The sequence below is a fragment of the Syngnathus scovelli genome, chromosome 18 (assembly GCF_024217435.2).
Source record: "Syngnathus scovelli strain Florida chromosome 18, RoL_Ssco_1.2, whole genome shotgun sequence".
In the NCBI taxonomy this organism is placed as follows: domain Eukaryota; kingdom Metazoa; phylum Chordata; class Actinopteri; order Syngnathiformes; family Syngnathidae; genus Syngnathus; species Syngnathus scovelli.
This window is the reverse complement of record NC_090864.1, coordinates 11,733,179-11,751,249: the sequence shown is the minus strand read 5'-3', so window position 1 is coordinate 11,751,249 and position 18,071 is coordinate 11,733,179. Positions and strand designations below refer to the sequence as shown.

General features: G+C 50.3%; 3 protein-coding genes across 5 annotated transcripts; 1 reads left to right on the top strand and 2 right to left on the bottom strand.

Annotated features, from left to right (window-relative positions):
* Window positions 1-58: 58 nt before the first annotated feature.
* On the bottom strand, window positions 59-6,961 carry wasf3b (WASP family member 3b). Of its 2 annotated transcripts, XM_049749773.1 has the most exons (10): window positions 6,822-6,961; window positions 4,001-4,159; window positions 3,236-3,370; window positions 2,884-3,037; window positions 2,588-2,705; window positions 2,314-2,495; window positions 1,961-2,245; window positions 1,583-1,878; window positions 1,374-1,521; window positions 59-1,029 (listed from the first exon to the last, which is right to left on the bottom strand). In XM_049749773.1, coding segments are annotated over exons 2-10 (1,452 nt in total). In that variant the 5' UTR covers window positions 4,134-4,159; window positions 6,822-6,961; the 3' UTR covers window positions 59-1,028. The 2 variants fall into 2 exon arrangements, with proteins under 2 accessions (XP_049605730.1, XP_049605729.1); XM_049749772.1 differs by having other exon boundaries at window positions 59-1,521.
* A 545-nt stretch (window positions 6,962-7,506) lies between these two features.
* Window positions 7,507-14,264, bottom strand: cdk8 (cyclin dependent kinase 8). 2 transcript variants are annotated; one of them, XM_049749774.2, is made up of 14 exons: window positions 13,456-14,264; window positions 12,186-12,711; window positions 11,117-11,284; window positions 10,907-11,017; window positions 10,679-10,819; window positions 10,283-10,340; window positions 10,065-10,196; window positions 9,864-10,007; window positions 9,317-9,386; window positions 9,181-9,253; window positions 9,006-9,103; window positions 8,869-8,947; window positions 8,570-8,731; window positions 7,507-8,406 (listed from the first exon to the last, which is right to left on the bottom strand). In XM_049749774.2, exons 2-14 carry the CDS (start codon window positions 12,240-12,242, stop codon window positions 8,281-8,283), a joined length of 1,419 nt encoding a protein of 472 aa, XP_049605731.1. In that variant the 5' UTR covers window positions 12,243-12,711; window positions 13,456-14,264; the 3' UTR covers window positions 7,507-8,280. The 2 variants fall into 2 exon arrangements, with proteins under 2 accessions (XP_049605731.1, XP_049605732.1); XM_049749775.2 differs by having other exon boundaries at window positions 11,117-11,192.
* rnf6 (ring finger protein (C3H2C3 type) 6) lies at window positions 13,282-18,047 on the top strand. Its single transcript, XM_049749769.1, has 4 exons — window positions 13,282-13,421; window positions 14,276-14,431; window positions 14,679-14,837; window positions 15,046-18,047. Exons 2-4 carry the CDS (start codon window positions 14,284-14,286, stop codon window positions 16,866-16,868), a joined length of 2,130 nt encoding a protein of 709 aa, XP_049605726.1. The 5' UTR covers window positions 13,282-13,421; window positions 14,276-14,283; the 3' UTR covers window positions 16,869-18,047.
* Window positions 18,048-18,071: the final 24 nt, after the last annotated feature.

Sequence of the window (18,071 nt, the reverse complement as noted above, 5' to 3'; positions counted from 1 at the left end):
AGGTACAGTACGCGTGACGACAGCAGCGAACAGTGAGGAGAGTCGCCAGCCGGTGTGCTCCATTCATGTTTTTGTTTTATTTATTTATTATTAGTCTCTGGTTTTACAAAGCTCACACTAGACCGTATAAATGACACAGCTTCGACTGTCAATTATTTTGATCACATCTACTTCCTCGCTGTTCACAGCAGGGCTGGGCAACCTTTTTTTTTCTTCAGTAAACAAAATGTATCCATGCATGCGGCCATTTTAGAGTCATTCTGGACATTTCCAGGGGTCCTTTAAGGCTTAACCAATATGCCTATTGGGCTATAGTATGCATTTAGAAATGGTTTCATTTAACTATATTTGGTGGACTTGTCTATTTTGAGTCAAAAAAGTCTCATGAAAATATTCTTGAAAAAACACAAAGTCTGCCAATTTGCTTTGAATTGAGGCTAATTACAAGAGATTTTGTTCAATTGCTATGTAATTTCAATTACATATGTGCGACAACAGGCACTCTAGATTGGGAGTAATTTGAGTTGTCGTCATTGCGTCTGGGTGGGTGGGGCATGCCAGCGAGCGGAGTTGATTATTTTATAAGCATCTGGGCTTTGGAACATGGTTGCACTTCTTTAGCCCACTGAAGACAGTTTCACTTAGAAACTTAAAGTTTGGTCAACATCTCTATCACGAGCAGAGCAGACACGTAAAAAAAGTCTAAAGCAGCAATTTCCAAAAAGACATGAAGGTCTGTCATTTTGCTTTGAAGTCGCAAATTTAGGGTCAAAATTAAGCACTCAAGGAGTGCGAGTTGTGGGCAAAGTTTGGTGATTTTCCAAAAGACAGGAAATTGTACTAACTCACCTCAACAAGGTCAGAGTAGAAGCAAGTGTCCTATGAGATTCATAGGCGCCCTCTACTGGTCAAACTGTACAGATGCATTAACTCCACTCCTGACACTCTCCATTTCTTTCAAATCCTCGCTCCAGATCAGAATTAACACATTGTCGCCACAGGTTGCCCCACCCTGCTGTAGCTGAGGATCTATAGCATGTTGAGTAAAAAAAAAAAAAAGGAAGGGGTTAGCTCAGGAGGAAAGTCTTTAGCTGAATCTAACACAAGTGGCATATACATCAAATGATACGAGACGTGTGAGTGCAGCATTACAACAGGCACGCTGGGGGGAAGGGGGGGGGTCCCCTCACGGTGCTTGAAAAGCATCCAGCAAGACGTTAAAGTTGCGGGAAGTGGTCAAGGTTACAGTATATGGACTTCTTTACAGTGCTTCTTACAGCTTGTGGACCCTTCAGCTTATACAGCATGTGATTACAGTGCTTGTGTGTGTGTGTGTGTGTGCGTGTGCGTGTGCGCGTGCGCTTCAATCGGACCAGTCGTTGTCCTCCAGCTCAGAGTCGTCCTCGGAGTCCGAGTATTCCACCGCGATGCGGCGTGACAGGATGGTGGCCACGTCGTTGCCCACGGGCTCCCGCTTGGCCTGCTGCTCTTGCTGCTCTTGGACCTTTTTCAACTGGATGCCTGCAGGGCAAATGTGAAATGAATGTACATCCATAGTATACACACACACACATGCACATACCCATACGAATGGCCGCCAAGAGGTCACTGCGAGCATCGTTGACCACGTTGCTCTCCACGGGCACGGGCGACGACATCTTGTGCGCCATAGCGTGGGAGGCACCTGCTTGGAGAAGTAGTGGCGGAGGCCCAGGAGGCGGCGGGGCGGCCGCTCCGCCGCATACGGGCGGAGGAGGCGGAGCGTAGCCCCCGGGAGACATGGGCCCTCCGGGTGGCGAGGCGAAGGCCGTCAGGGCGGAGGGGATGAGAGGAGCCGGGGGCGGGGGTGGAGGCCCCGTGTTGGCGTAACCATCCAGGCTGCACACAGCGAATAAAGTGGCCGCAGGTGTCGCTTCATTCTTAACACATTTACTTTTACGAGAAAGTTTAAAAATGCTACCTGTAGTCCATAGGAGGCAAGGAAACGGAGCCGCCGTTCATGGCCTCGGCGGGCGGAGGAGGCAGCGGGACGTGCTGTTGATGCTGGTGGGCGCGGCCGAGCGTGCCGCCCTGATAAGCCGCCCTGCCCCTGCCGCCCCTGCCGTCGTGGTCGCCTCCTGCGCGCGGGCCGTGGCCCGCCGCCATCTGGGCCGCCAGCATGCTGGGCGGCGGGCCCGAGTAGGTGTGGGCGTGGCCGGCGTGGTTCATGGCGTTAGGATAGTGGTGCAGGTCCATCCCGTGAGCCCTGACGGGTGAAGCCATCGACTTTTTGTACACACCGTACGTCTGCGTCGCTCTCACATCCATTCTTACCTGTTCTCCGGAGACATGGAGCCTTCGGAGGAGGCGCCTCTGTCTCTGTGTATGGTGTGACGGTGGTCCGGCCTCAGCTCTTTGTCCAGCGCCATCATGTTCCACTCCTGCCGGCGGTTCCTCGCCTTGCGGACCTTCTTCACCTCCCTCTGCAATGTTCCGTCCACGCAGCGCTTCTGTTCCTGGGTTGAGTGGAAATAGATTTGATGGGGTGGGTTCTTGTTGTCCACTTGGCCTCATCATCCTCACAGAATAACTGCTTGCAATTTGGCACCTTCTGCTTCCGTTTCTCTTTCCTCTTGTCTTCAGTGTCCTGGAGCATCTTCTCTTTCCACAGGTCAAAGAAGTAGGAGGGGTCGGTGTAGAACTTGAGCGCTTCCTTCTTGTCATCCCTGCAAAAATATTTTTCTTGGCTTATTTTCCCCCTCCTTCACACTTTGACTTCCAAACGGAGGCTCACAGTTTTATTATGATTTTTTTTGTGTGCTTATTTTCCCCCTCCTTCACACTTTGACTTCCAAACGGAGGCTCACAGTTTTATTATGATTTTCTTTTGTGTTTATGTCCAACCTGTAGGAGGAGAGGATGCTGAGTGGTGGAGGCTTGTCACTCAAATGGTACATCTCCTTCACCGGGTTGGGTACGCTGCTCTTGGACACCACCTGCTGGTCTTGAGTGGTGGAGCTCTTGAAGGCTTTGCGCATGTTGATGTCTTGCAGGGAAACTGGACACGACAAGTGAGCAGGAATGTTTGGATTCATTTAACTTTATTTCAAATAGTATGGCAATATATAATATATACGTATATGAATCAAATAATTCTATGGCCTATGATGTGCTCCCCGGTTTCAAGGATGGACAGTAAAGAAAGTAAAGAAGAAAATATAAGAAGAGAGATGGACATAAAAAGCCGACGGCCCACCTTCCTCCACGGTGGAGTCCAGCTGCGTGACCTTGACGGCCAGCCGGTCGATGCGGTCCTGGAGAGAGTTGGCGCGCAGGTAGAAGGTATTGGCCTCGTTGAACAGCTCGCCAAATATATCCTCTGCATGTTTGCCTGACGGACCGCGCAAAGAACGGGTGAGAAGACATTTTGCTTTGCTGCCAACTTTACTGCTAACGCACAATGCAAAACGCCATAGACAGGCTAATACTCATTAAGTGTAATATTTTGCACCTGTTTGCTTTTAAAAATGTGATGTCAAACATAAACGTAGAAAAACATATCAATAATTTGTTACTGAATGGCAGGCACGGCTTCTGTAAAGCCTGGAGTGGAAATACCAGGCGGTGGTGGGGGGGGTATTTGCGACCCTCCCGCTAACAGGATGGGCTTCGGGACAAAATATTTGGCGGAAGGAAGAATCCCGGATGCGGCGCGCCGAGCCCTTCCAACTCTGACCTCACACCCTGAGGGGGTGTTACGGACGCCGCCGCCCGTCTGGACCATTTCCACGCATGCCGTCCGACTGTGTGCGCGTGAGCACGTCAATGTAAATATAAACGCACACAGCTGCAAGTGCTCCCAAACAAAAAGGACATGAATGACCACACCATGAGACACGCACACACGCAGCTGTCGGAGATTTGCCAGCCTCCTAACCCTCAGGGTGTGGATAGCCGTGGCCTTCTGTGTGTGTGTGTGTGTGTGTGTGCGTGCGTGCGTGTGTCCGCGCGCGCGTCTTACTCAGGCTGCTGAGCTGTCGGATAATGGCGGAGAGCGTGTTGTTCATCACGCACTCCAGCTCGCTGCCGATGCCCTCGGGGAGCTCCCCGCGGCACAGGTGGCGCGGCTCGATGTTCCTCTTGACCAGCGGCATGGCGACGCTTCACACCCAGCGCACCACTGTCGGGGACACACACGTAAGACAGAAACTATTACAATCAAATTGAAAGACACCAAAATGAATTGGGACACAATATTTAGGCAAAAAATGATGGATACAAAGAAAAATGTGAGAAAAAAAATTGAGGGGACTATAAAATGACATATGACCGTGGGCCAAGCACGACGACCGTCGACAAGGATTAAGGCATTAGCGATAGCAAGATGCAGCGTGCTGGCTAATCCGAGGGCGGCCTGTCGGCGGCCCAGCTGGAAACTTGACACAAACGCAGATTGATGGATGGAAAAAGCGAGAATGCTCTTCTCACATGGACAAAGCTCATGTACAAAAGCAAGCGACTACAGTGAAATGACTAAATAAATGTCTTGTGATCAGATTGGTGACTCTTTTTTTCCATAGTAGCGGGAGAAATCCCAACGTTCATGGGAGCGGCCATCTTATCAGCGACCGGCTTCCCATTTTGGCAGCCTATTCCTGTTTCCTGTTCCCGCCTGTGTCACCTCTGCTCTGCTCTGCTCTTCCCGTCCAAACAATCGTGTTTTGTCCACTCTTCAACAAGCAAGTCGAGAACAAAAGACTCCCATTGCCACTTAACGTTGGACCTGTGTGGCTACGATTAGCACGGAACCTGTTAAAGCAATCTGGCGTTGGAGCAACATGTCAACAATAGATCTATTGAACTTAATTCCAATGAGAGACGCTGTTTCTAACTACAAACTAAAAATATAATACGAAAAATATTATTTCAATGACCATTTGGGGCCCTGATTTGTTTGTTAGCAATTGGCTAAAAAGACATGAGGTAAACAAAGAGCTATTTAAAAATTAAATAAAAAAAATCACGTGGTGAGACTGCACAAGACTGTCAGCAGTTGCTCGCGGCAACACCCTATTGACCAGTGTGCGTGTGTTTCATTTCGCCCATGACAATCACATCAATGAGGCGAGATAATGAGCAGCGAGGTGCTGGTGGTGGTGGGAAGGGGGGCGGCTGGACTGGGGGAGCAGACCTCCTTCGCATTAGACAAAATGGAAGGCTAAGACGGGTGGACCATTAAATGAATGAGAGTGCGTTTGAGTGGAAAATGATGTGTAGCGTTAGTGTGTTTACGTGATGAGTAAGGGGGGGTGGGGGGGGGGGGTGATGACTGAAATTGGGACCTCGGGGGAAGCCACATTGAAAGGTTTCCGGGACAATGGTGCTGCGTTCACACGGCAACCGCAGCAGTTCTCCCATGCATCCATCCTCTCACCCCGCCTCCTCTTCTTCCACCTCCCCCCAGACACCCCGTGGTACTTTTCTCACCAGCTTTGACTGCTTACATTCATTTCAATGCTGTTATTTCATTCTGAAAACCTTCTTTCCAGACTTTTATAATACATGGTCAATTTTGGGAAGACTCTTGCGACTTGCTATTGGAGAATCACTTCCACATGGATCGTATTTATTATTCATGCCTGCTTGCCACATGCAGTGCTACTCATTGCCTGATGCTAAAAATATGTACTACATTCATTTATCCTTTGATGTGATTTTTTGTCATGTCCTGCCATTTGCTGTGTTAGGATATATCAAATCCGTGTGTTAACGATGCCTGACCCTGTGGTGACCGCTTCCTCGCCAAGATGGCCACCTCGGCTACATATGTGTCAAAATGTCAGAGCGGAGAGCTCGCTAATTCATGAGCCGGTGCTTGTCGCCTCTGCTGGGCTATATTTTGATCTGGTGAATAATGCATATGAGATTACGTCACTGCCACTCTGCTCCGTGGGTGATGTCACTCCTTCTGCTGTAAAACTTGTACCTGTGATTAAATATTCATCATAGGGTTGGTGCACAGCGTAGCTTCTTAGTAGTAGTGATAGTAGTAGTAGAGGATGGATAATCATTGTGACAGACTGTGAATATATAAAGTAGCGCAATGGTGTTCTACAACCACAGGACTAATGCTAATACGACTAGTATTACCATAGGCAAATTAAGTTAAGTGTCAAAGTAACTTTCAAATGGGTGTTACGGACTGACTTTCTGTTGCGAAGCCCTAAAATGAATAGATTTTGCATTTTCATGGATGAAGAGCAATTTAAAGAAGGGTCAATGGGTCAATGTCATGATTGCTTTCTCTGCCACCATTATTGTTTGCAATGTCACATGCGCATCATGCCTTGACATTCGATACACTTACTCAGTACTACTGAGTCAGTAGCACTCACTACTTTCTCTCTTACACACGCGCGTGCACGCACGCACGCACGCACGCGCACGCAAACATGAATGGCAACCGCAATCAATCAGCGTTCCGCACCGTCGCTTCCCGTATCTGATGGGCTGACCCACATCTGTTCATCGGAAGCACCCCTACATCCCCACAGCCTATAAAACTCAAAGCCGGACGCCGCCGTTTTGGGCGTTTACATCACCCGTTTCTACCTAACACAAAGAGGCAATAAAATACGCGTGGAGTAAGGTAGCAGACCGAGAAATAGGCCATTTGGGAGAAGACATTTCGGCTGCTGAGACTCCCACTCGGTTAGCTAGCTTAGTCCAATGGTTCGACTTCTGAGTTAGAAGACAATTAAATATAAATACTCCCTCGTGTTTCGTTTTTTTAATCAAGAGAGACGACGGTTGTTGGAAGTAAATGATAAGAAAGCCCTCACCTATTGTTGAATTAGCAGAGAAAATCAGCCGGTCCGCATGTCCCGTTAGATACTCGTATTAGCACTGCCATCCTAACATTGCATCCCCCCCCCGCCCCACAGCCTGTCTTGCCACTCCGGGGGGAATCTTTTGAGGAGAGGGACACGCCCTACTGGCCAATGAGAGCTCGATTCGGAGGCTTTGACACATGACGGGCGTTTGTAACAGCCAATGAAATGCGGAGTAGCAAATAATGACATGGATATCAATTAGGGGGGGGGGGGGGGGCGTTGTTTAGATTTTCTAAATTGTACTTGCAGTCCCAATTAAAATTTGATGACACTTATAAAGGTTGAGATGAGACGGTATTAGAGTGCATAAAAGAATATGCTAAGTCAGCATCCTGTGGAGAAAAAAAAACAGTTGAGGATTACTATGGGGTTTAAATAGATCTGGTGTTTTAAAGCTGGTTGTAGAAAGACTCCTTGATACTATTGAGAAACCTCGAGAAGGGACCTCAGATGACCCCCATCCTTATATTTTATAAATAATAGACTGTAGTTGTAATTTTCAAGTGAGAGCCATGCTGGAGGAACATGCAGTCAAACATTAAAAATGGTTGTTGTGATTGAATGTGACGTGCAGCTCGGAAAGGCAACGGTGGACTCGCGCTAGTTATGTCGGTATTTTTTACATAACCAAAAATAGGACTGCTTTCACTTTAATTGTCAGGATACTTGCTTCATGGAAAATATCTCAATACAATACAGTACAATGCATTTCCATCTGTCTTCCTCCATGCGATTGGTTGGATTTGAAAAGGCCCATGGCCTACGCAAGGTGGATATAAAAAGTCGAAGTGTGTCGACTTCTCATGTCCACTCTACGTATGGGGCTGGTCAAGCTGCTTAAAAACGGATTAAATTAAAAACTACTAAAATCAATATGTCACTTTTTCTCTCTCCTTTCGGAGCAACAACAACAACAACAAAAAAATCCACCACAGTTGCGTGGCCTAGCGCCATTCTCCCAGCACCTCTGTTGAGAGTCCTCGCCCGGGGAGGGCGCCCACGCCAGGAAAGAGACGAGACAGACGAGACAAACAGGAGGACAGACGGACGTGGAATCTGTCGACGCTGGCAGTCAAATAGCAGCTTTTCAGTCTCGTCCCGAGCTTTGACAGTGACGGCTGGCTGGGGTGGGCACATAGGCGGAGGGGGGGCACATGACGTGGGCGTGGACTCGTCGCCCGTCCCTGTGGTTTATCGCTCGTTGGCTTTCTGCGATGTAGCAGTGTGGCTAACACTTTGCGCTAGGCTGTTTGTTTGTAAATCTTCACAAGAAGAGGGGGGGGGGGGGGGACCGCAGCAGAGGGGGCGCACCACGTCCCTCAGTACATTCTTTCAGGCAGGCGTAATGAGGGTAACGGGTTGGGGGGGGGGGTCATGTGTGTGTGGCTGTGACAACGTGCGGATGCGGTCAGTAGCGGTGGGTCTGGTGGGAGTACTGCGGAGGCTGTTGGGAGGTAGAGGAGTATCCCATGCTGCTTTGGGGCAGTGATGTGCTTGGTCCAGGGTTCTGGTAGGCAGCGTGTGGATTGGAGCGCTGCGGGGTAGCACAACAGACGTTTTCATTCTGGGAGTTATTGGGCCCAGCCAAAAGATACCACACTGCCTCTAACAGGTCAGCCTTGGTACTACAACAGACACCTGCTTTTGGGTGCCAGGTGTGATGCATAAGCAGGTAAAAGCAGAGGAGGAGGGGCTACCTGGTAGTCTGAGGTCATGATGAGGCCGCCTGAGGTAGTGGTGGGCGGGACCACGCGCACTTTCTTCAGAGGCGGGCCCTGGGCGTGGCTGTTGTCGGGATTGCCGGTGTGCCCCGCCCCGTTTGTGTGGTTGTTTCCCTGTTGCTGCTGCTGCTGGTTCTTCTGCGGGCGCAAACAAACACACTCTCAATTTGGCAAAACATGAATAGTCAATTTTTTTCAGCTGTAGCGTGCATATGAAATAAGCATGCAAATATTTCATACAATAAAGCTCGAATTTGGCACGCCACTGGTCTTACTTTGTCCGCCTTGTCGTCCGGCTCCTCTTCTGTCAGAAATTCCCTTTTAGGGTAAGGAATTTGACAGCCTGCAAATACGCTGAAGAAAAACAACAAGATTATTTTGGTTCATTTTGCTAGCATCAAATGAAACTTACTCGGACGTGGGCAGCGGCTCCTCCAAAAAGTAAGGGTCCTGCATGGCCTGCTCCGACGTGATTCTCCGAATGGGGTCCATGGTCAGTAGCTTCTGCAACTGTCAATCACAGCGCAAACATTAGGCGGCAAATCTGGGGCAACGATTTGTCGCTCGCCCGCCCGCCCGCCACTCACCAAATGGAAGGCTTTGCTGTCTGGCTTGACTTTGTGTTTCTCCATGTACTTTATAAGGCTGCAGTTTGTGTACCTGAGGATGTGGAACCAGCACAGTGAGTGTATGAAAGAAGTGGGACAAGCTGGCCAGACTTACGTGTTCCTCCTAAAGTCTTTCATCAGTGTGGAGTGCTCAGGCATCTTTTTGATGTCCTCCCAGTCTTTATCTGTCAGATGAAGGCAAGATTACAACATGTCACAGCCACCACCTCTCCCCATCCCTTGCTTCCATCTTGTCCAGTTAGGATTAGCATTTTAGGCTGGATTTAAAGGGCATGGTTAAAGCGATGCCATTTTTTGGGGAGGAGCGTCAAGGCAACATGGGTTGCATATAGTTCAATGTGAATGGGCCGCTTGGACCTGCAGTATAAATCCAGGCTACATGCTTTGGTCTGACAATTTCAATCATTGGTGAATTACGCAACAAGAGTAAGAAGGCTTCTTCACTGAACTGGAAGAGAACCCGTATCAAGTGGATGTTTCTGCTTGCGACTTGTGCGAGCGCTCTCACAGCACATTAACCGCCAACGTGGGGGGGAATGGTTTTTTGGACCGAAATAAATATCTGACAAAAAGTTCTTTTGGTATTCTTTCTCCATCTCCTTGTGATACACACAAAGAATGATCATCTTGCGGTGTCTCACCAGCGGGGAAGCCCATGACATTGAAGATGCGGTCCAGCTGGTCGTGATGGTAAGGGTTACTGGTCTTGATGTCCTCTTGCCGACAGTGGAATATGGGCTCGGAGGTGAGCAGCTCGGCGAATATGCAGCCGATTGCCCAAATGTCTGCCAGAGAACACGTTGGGTTGAGAGAACTTAACAGAGTGCGTGTGTCCTACCCACCGATGGCTTTGGTGTAGTGCCGGGCCCCCAGCAGCAGTTCGGGTGCTCGATACCAGAATGTGACAACCACCGGGTCGAGATCGGCTAAAGGCTTCAGCGGTGAATTGAAGAGACGTGCGAAACCCATGTCAGCTGCACAACAGAATCAATCCCCCCTCGTGAATGAAACAACAAGAGCCTTTGTTTTTTTTTTTCAAATCCAAATAAATCACACCTACCTATCTTTACTCTGCCCCTCTCGGGTCCTTCGCCCATCACTAAAATATTAGCTGGTTTCTGAGGAGGCAAAAGAGACAATTATTACAAGCGCTTTACATGACTCCTCCTAGTGGACACATGAAACAACTGCAGCTGCCGATGAAAGGGTTTCATGTAAATCCCTTGACAAGATTAGCCTAGTTTGAGATATTTTTAAAGGCTTTTACGGTAGGAACACGGCAGAATGACTGATCTGATTTGTACGGTGCAAATAGAAATGCAATGTAACAGCAAATAAAACACCCCGTTTAAAACAACAACAGACCCGTGACTAATCACATGCAGACAGAAGTGATGCTTGAACTCTGCCTTGTTTTCGCTTCCCAACCCCCCCCCCTCATTTTCAAGCGGCTTACAAGGTCTCTGTGGAGGACCCAGTTTGCGTGGAGGTAATGGATGCCGTCCAAGATCTGGTAGAGCAGAGACTTGACCATCCCTCGGGGAAGCTGAAGTGGCTTCTTGTTGGCCTTGGACGCTCGGTGGAACTTAATGATGTGCTGCAGGAAGACAAAAACAAGACAAAATAAGAATAAGTACTAAATCATTTTGCGACAGATCACCAAATAGGTCAATTCATAACGTACCCAGAGGTCGTGCTCGGCGTAGTCGAAGAGCAGCCACACTTTGCGGTCGGCGTGCGACAGGAAAACCTTCTGCAGCGAGATGACGTTGGGATGCTTGAGCTCTCGCAGGAGCTGCAAAAAAAAAAAAAAAGACGGAAGCCACGTCAGAGGAGGGAAGACGCCGATTCCGGTCGTAATGGCTATTTTGCTGTTAACGAATGTGCCGCTTACTGCGATTTCTCTGCAGGCTGACATTGAGATGCCGGTGCCCTCGATCTGCTTGAGGGCGTAGTCCTTATCGTCCTTCCTATGAACACACGTGAGGCTGAGCAATATCCACACCGGACCATGGACCACAAAGCGGGTAAGGGTGGAGGGGGGGGCGGGATCCCTTGGCATCTGGCACAAGATGGGGGTGGGGGTCTGACTTGCATTACCTCCAGATTTGTGTAATCAAGCTCACCTCTGAGGCTGGCTACAATAGTTGTCTGGCAGCTGGCGGGGGACTCCCCACTTGAATGGATTGGCACGCCACCCCCCTCCCCTGCTCCCGTATAAACCCGTGCTTTGTGCCTCGCCCCTCATAAACAGCAGCCAATGCAAACATCCCTAAAAGGCTTTTTAGTGGTCATTTGTGCCAATCTGGCGAGTGAGAAATGGCTCAAGCTGTGATAATACGCACTGCAAACAAACTGCAGCATGGATCACATGGCGATTTGAATGATGCAATGTTACACACATTTGCACAAACACAATTCAGTGCAGGTATTATTTTTGTCCGCTTTGGGCCGTAACGTCACGTTCTACCGTTGTAGCTGTGACTTTGATTATGTATGGCTTCGGAAGGCGAGGCCTGGCATAGTGAGTGTACAGTCGGCAAGCAGTCCCGCGTGTTGGGTGTGTGTCGATCTAATTGACTTAAGTTATTCACATAGCCCGAGTAGTTGTGAAACTTCCAGTCGTCGTGGCATCTCAAGAGATGGTTTTGAATTGAGAGAAAAATGATATGCCTCTTACAATATTTTGATCTCGTTGGATGTGGCAGGTGTACTCGTGCAAAAGTAGACAAATTGTGTGTGTTTGTGGCACTTGGAAAAGTGTCCAAATGACAAACTTGAGTGCTTTAACAAATATGCGGTGCGTGTTTCCAGGCGCAATTGCTTCCCCTCTTGCGTCTGAAAAAAGATACAAATAAAACACCCAACGGAAGCCCAGAATAAGGCGTCGGTAGATGTGGGTCGACCTGCACGGAGGCCTCGCTTGCTTACCTCCTCCCTCCCTCCCTCCCTCCCGTACTCACCCATCTTTTCTCTTCGCCTTGAAAACATGACCGTAGGTGCCTCTGCCCACTTTGCATCCTTCGTACTCAAACAGGTCCTCGACTCGCTCTCGCTCTCCGGTCAGCTTCACTTTGAAATCATAGTCCATTTTCCCCACCGCTGTTAAGGGCCTTAAACGCGTCGTCCCCTTACTTCTTCGTTTTTTTTCTTTTTCTTTTTGTGTAAGCGTCGCTTTGGGAGGCGACGAGGCTACTCCCGATGAGCTCGGCTTCGGTAATTCAGCGAGTTGCCTTCCCCGGCGTGGCCCTTTCTTCACTTAGCTCAGCGTCCACATCGGGCTATCCGGGCGAGTTCGGTACGCCGGCGGGGACGTGCGGTGCTCGGAGGGTCCGGCTAGGAAAGCGGGCGTCGATCTATAGCCCGTTCTTCTGATGCTGCGTCTCCCTCAGCCGGTATCTGCTCCAAAGAGACGCACTTCACTCGATAACGACGTCGTATTCACGCGCGGCACTGTCGTAAAATGTCGTAAAAGACAGCTCGAGCACTCTGCAGTGGAGAAAGTCGAGGAAAGGGATATTGTAAAAGATTAACATTGGCCCTATGCAAATAAACATTGCTACAGTGTAAACAAAGCTATAGTAGCAAAACACACACAGTGAATTTTGATCTTAGCTTGACGAAAGGAAAGTGACGTTCGTTGTACATGTTCAAATGCGCTAAAATTGAGTTTAAAAAACAACAACACTAATCGATATACATTTAAAAAGATGAAGTAAAAAGCAGCAAAGAAAGGTCAGGGCATTCATAGTAATACATAACATTCGTACGTTGTTCACGTTTTAGGGTTTTCGCACGAACCACATTAGACGTAACACTCCATGTTTGTGCACTTTTTAATTGTCTAACAAAGTATTTAAAAGAAACCCCCTCTTTTTTTGTTTGTATGATTGTTGAAACACACACAAAAATATACATTTTAAAAAGTAGGGCTGCATGCACAACTGTAACTGTTATGTAGTAAATTCAGAACATGAATGTCTTTGAAAATATTTTTAGGCTAAATGAAATGAAATATTGGAAATTATGAAAAATGACGTTACAAAACTGGTCTTTTGGTAACTCGGGAACCAACGTAGCCGAAATAACTTATGTTACAACCCGGACCGTATAGGCCGTAACACCATCTGGTCCCATCTTGGGTAGAGCGAGAGAAGGGAAAACGAAGGGAACCGTCCATATTACAGCTGCTCTATCGGGTACTGTGCCATTTATACGTCGTTGTCATCTCACCTAAATCCACGTCGGTGCTTGGTGTTATCGATCGCACACGTCGACTTAATAGAATAAGTGTTTATCCCATGTGTATCGGGGAAATTATTCGGCTCCGGGTCGGCTAACCAAGCTAACGTGTTCGGGTTGCTATTCGCTATCGTTGCTTGCGCTCACTAGCTAGGACACGGCTAGCCACTAAGGCGTTGCGCATTCAAAATGTTTCTTTGTGTCATTGCGGTGTACGCCCAACCGATTCCGCGTTTCGTGGCGACACACGCTTCGCCGTCATCGCCTTTTTGCTCACACACAAGGAAAACAGAACATTCTTTTGTCTTTGCCTTCGTTTACATGAAGTCCCTGTCCTTTCCGCGTCGTCCCACCTCCGCGCGGCGACGATTGGTCACTCGGCCTGTCACTCCGCCTCAGCCGGCCGGCGATTGGCTGCTAATCGCAGGGAGGACAGCACCGCTTTGGCTTTATCGCCCCTGTCTTCATTCAACGTGGCCTTCTGGAGCTCCTGTCAGGAGAAACTTGGCCAGTATTAACGACCGCGACGAACACGTCGACGCGAGGGGGTCCTTTAACGGCCCTTTTGCGGGTCAATGATGACAACGTTCGCTTTACAATGCGTTCATGCAGCCGGTCTTCGGGCTAAGCGCGTTAACTGTCCTTTCCTTTCCGTCAGTGTGTTTCGAGGCAAAATGGATGACGCTGACAATGTAGCTGTTTACAGTCAAGGCAATCTGACTTATTCTTGGTTTCCTAGGCGGCGATTTTAATTGCATAACTGGAGTGGGTCAAGCGGAAACAAGTGACAATGCCGTCTTGTGTTTACCAGCACTGTTCATGGTTATGGACCCTCCTGGCGGGGGAGACGAGCGTCGGAGACAGGCCGAGCGTCTTCGGAGGGAGGAGGCCTACTATCATTTTATAAATGACCTGAGCGAAGAGGAGTATCGTCTTATGAGAGACAGCAACCTGTTGGGGACCCCCGGTGAGGAGGGATGCTTTGAGTTTGCGTGTTAATTGCAGCATTTGGCAAAAACACCTTAACATCCTTGCACTCATCTTTACCAGCAGACGTCAACTTTTCAATTCAAATCGATATTTCAACCGCTTTTTGGATGTCATTTATGCTGAATTGGCCCAAATAGCCCTGCAGTTAACTAGCACCCGATTTTGAATTTCTTGCTATTATTTCTGAGAGCGCGTAACCAGAACCCGACCCACTTGTCACACAGGGGAGGTGACAGCCGAAGAGCTCCAGCAACGTCTGGATGGAGCCAAGGAGCGCGAGTCATCCCAGCCAAGCACTGAGCAGCATTTGCCTGCCGCTGAGCCAGTGGAGCAGCAGGGCGGTAGCGGAGAGGAGAGAGGCTCCAGCGGGAGACGAGGAGCAGGTAGGATTACCTCTGGGCGGTCTCTGATTTTTTCTTTGGGTTTTAAATCAAAATAGGTTCCAGTTTACTTGCCGCACTAGTGAGGATAAGCATGACCAAAAAGGCTGGCTGGCTGGATTGATTGATTGATTGTTTTGTATTGCTCAATCATTGATTGATTGATTGATTGTTTTGTATTGCTCAATCAACACTCATGCTTTCTCTGCAGGTAGCGCAGAGCCAGGGCCAGAATCGTCCAACGGGGACTCGTTGCTGGAGTGGTTGAACACTTTCCGGCGCACTGGGAACGCCACCCGCAGCGGGCAGAGCGGCAACCAGACGTGGCGCGCCGTCAGCCGGACCAACCCCAACAGCGGTGAGTTCCGCTTCAGCCTGGAGATCAACATCAACCACGACCAGCCCGAGGCGGGGGAGCACGCTGACGCCATAGACGCGGCCGAGCAGCCCGTCGCCGACGCCGTCCCGGGTTCAACCTCGCCGCCCCGCCGCGCCGCTTCTTCGGCCGGCACAGCCAGGCCGTCCCCTTATCCCATGCCTCGGCCCGCCCTCAGCAGGAGGATGCAGACCCGGCGCACGCGCAGCAGCAGCAGCGCCCTCTCCGCGACCCCACCTGCACTTTCAGCCCCTCTTGCGCCCCCACCTCAAAGGAGAGGCGACGCCACGCACTCTTTGGTACCGCAGCCCACGAGTTCTCATTCGGACGAGTCGGCATCTTCCGCTCGTGCGCCCAGCAATGCAGAACTTGAGCAAAGCCAGGACAATGTGACTTTATCTCTTGACTGTCCCCGAGTGTCGCCTCAGTCGGGATCGCAGGCACCGGCGCCTGGACAGGAAGCGCGTCGGATGCGATCGCGTGGCCGTTGGCGCCGGGTGGCGGCCGCGTGGAACGGCGGCATCCCGGCCCGCGCGTCCAGAAGAAGTCGATCCCCCTTGCACAGAAGCCCCACGAGCACGCCGGCGTCCAGCAGCGCCATCAGCGGCTCAAGCATCCACATCGTCGATGCGGGCACGGGTTCGGTTCCCATGGAGACAGGGGGGGAGGCGGCGGCAGAACTCGCCGCCACCGCGGCAGAGCCGACAGTTGAGAGCGGCGAGCAGGAATCGCATTCGGCCGGCGCGGGTGGCTCCTCCTCGGTTCGCCGACATCCCACCATCATGCTGGACCTGCAGGTGAGGCGGATCAGACCCGGGGAGAACCGGGATCGCGACAGTATCGCCAGCAGGACACGCTCCCGGGCCCGCGTGGCGGAGAACACGGTCACTTTTGAGAGCGACAGCGGCGGCTTCCGTCGCACCATCTCGCGCTCGGAGCGTGCCGGGATCCGCACCTACGTCAGCACCATTCGGATCCCGCTGCGGCGCATCAGCGAGACGGGCCTGGGCGAGCCCAACTCCACCGCGCTGCGCTCCATCCTGCGCCAGATCATGACTGGCTTCGGAGAACTCAGCTCCCTCATGGAGACGGAAGCCGATTCCGAGACTCCCGGCCACGTGGACGTCGGTATTATGAATACAAACGCTAGCCCCGCGGACCGCTTGTACGCCAGTGAGAGCGCAGCGGTCCAAGCGGGTTCGGGCGGGCAGGATCAAGAGCGAGTGGGCCCGGCCAGCGGCGGCGAGGAGGAGCCGGTCGGCCAGGCCAGGCTCAGCGGCGGTGCGGCGAGTGCGGCGGAGGGACGGCCGCCGCCCACCAGCCGGGACACAAACAACTTGGTGGAAAACGGCACCCTGCCCATCCTGCGGCTGGCGCAGTTCTTCCTGCTGAACGACGAGGACGACGACGAGCACCCGCGCGGCCTCACCAAAGAGCAGATAGACAATTTGGCCACGCGCTCGTACGGCCAGGCCAGCCTGGAGGGCGAGGCGGGCCGCGCGTGCAGCGTCTGCATCAACGAGTACGCGCAGGGCAACAAGCTGCGGCGCCTTCCCTGCGCGCACGAGTTCCACATCCACTGCATCGACCGCTGGCTCTCGGAGAACAACACCTGCCCCATCTGCAGGCAGCCCATCCTCGCAGTGCACCACGACTGACCCGCTTTGGCTTCCTCTTCTGCAGCCGCCTGTACATAAGTGCGTTCATTTCTGTGAGGAACTCGACGGAGAAGAACGTGGAAGCTAAAGTTCAGGAGAGGGAGAGAAGAGAAGGCATAAATCCAGAGAATTACATTTTATTTTTTTAGGCTTTTTAATTTCACTTCTCTTTTCTGTGTCTTGACAGAACTTTGTCCGCGAGTGAACTTTTGTTGCACACAGTCCAACACCATTAAGACCTTTCCCCTGATCAGAAAGGACTCTTTAATTTCATTTGTCCACCGTAGACTGTAAATATCTGACCACAGGTCAAGTCGATAATTGACGCAATTTCAAATTGTCCCCATTTTAACAAAATGAATTCTGGGGCACTCTTAAGTTTGCCGTAGGTGTGAGTGTGTGTGTGTGTGTGTGTGTGTGTGGTTGGTTGTCTATGTGTCCCCCGCCTGCAACCCACGTGAGGCAAAGCGGGCGGATGGATGGATGGATGGATGGATGGATGGATGGATGGATGGATGGATGGATGGATGGATGGATGGATGGATGGATGGATGGATGGATGGATGGATGGATGGATGGATGGATGGATGGATGGAGGGAGGGTTACCTTGAGGGTGCCAACTTGCATACAAATAAAATAAGCACTATCATTGGATGAAGACAAATGTATTTGAGTTTCTGTATTTAATTTGTAATAAACTTTGTATTAATCTAGGTTCATTATGATTTGTCAAGCCCCCCCTCCCCAACCCACGCACACACACACACACACACAACAGTGCAGAAGCCACCCTAATACCAAAAGCCAATTGCTTTCCAATTTTTCAGGAATTCAGAGTTGACATTTAGCTGTGCAATACATACAGATTAAAGCAAAAAAGAAACTATGATCGCAAAGTCATGCTTCATGAGCTGTCAGAATGTGCAAATGAAGGAATTCACCTTTCTTGAGACCTGGCAGAGGCTCCTGGTGTCACTAGTCAATATTTATTCCGTTTCTATTTAATGAGATGAAGAAATTTGAAAACCACGAATGTGTAAATCATGTTGCCATGTGATGACAGTGAATAAACACTCAAATGGTATCTTATGTGCCCCCTAATCTTATGTGGGGAGTGGGTGGGCCCAAACTCTGCTCCTTGACAAAAACAATAAACGCTGCTTTGTTATGCCCGCTGACGCGTTTGTGTGCTCGCTATGCTT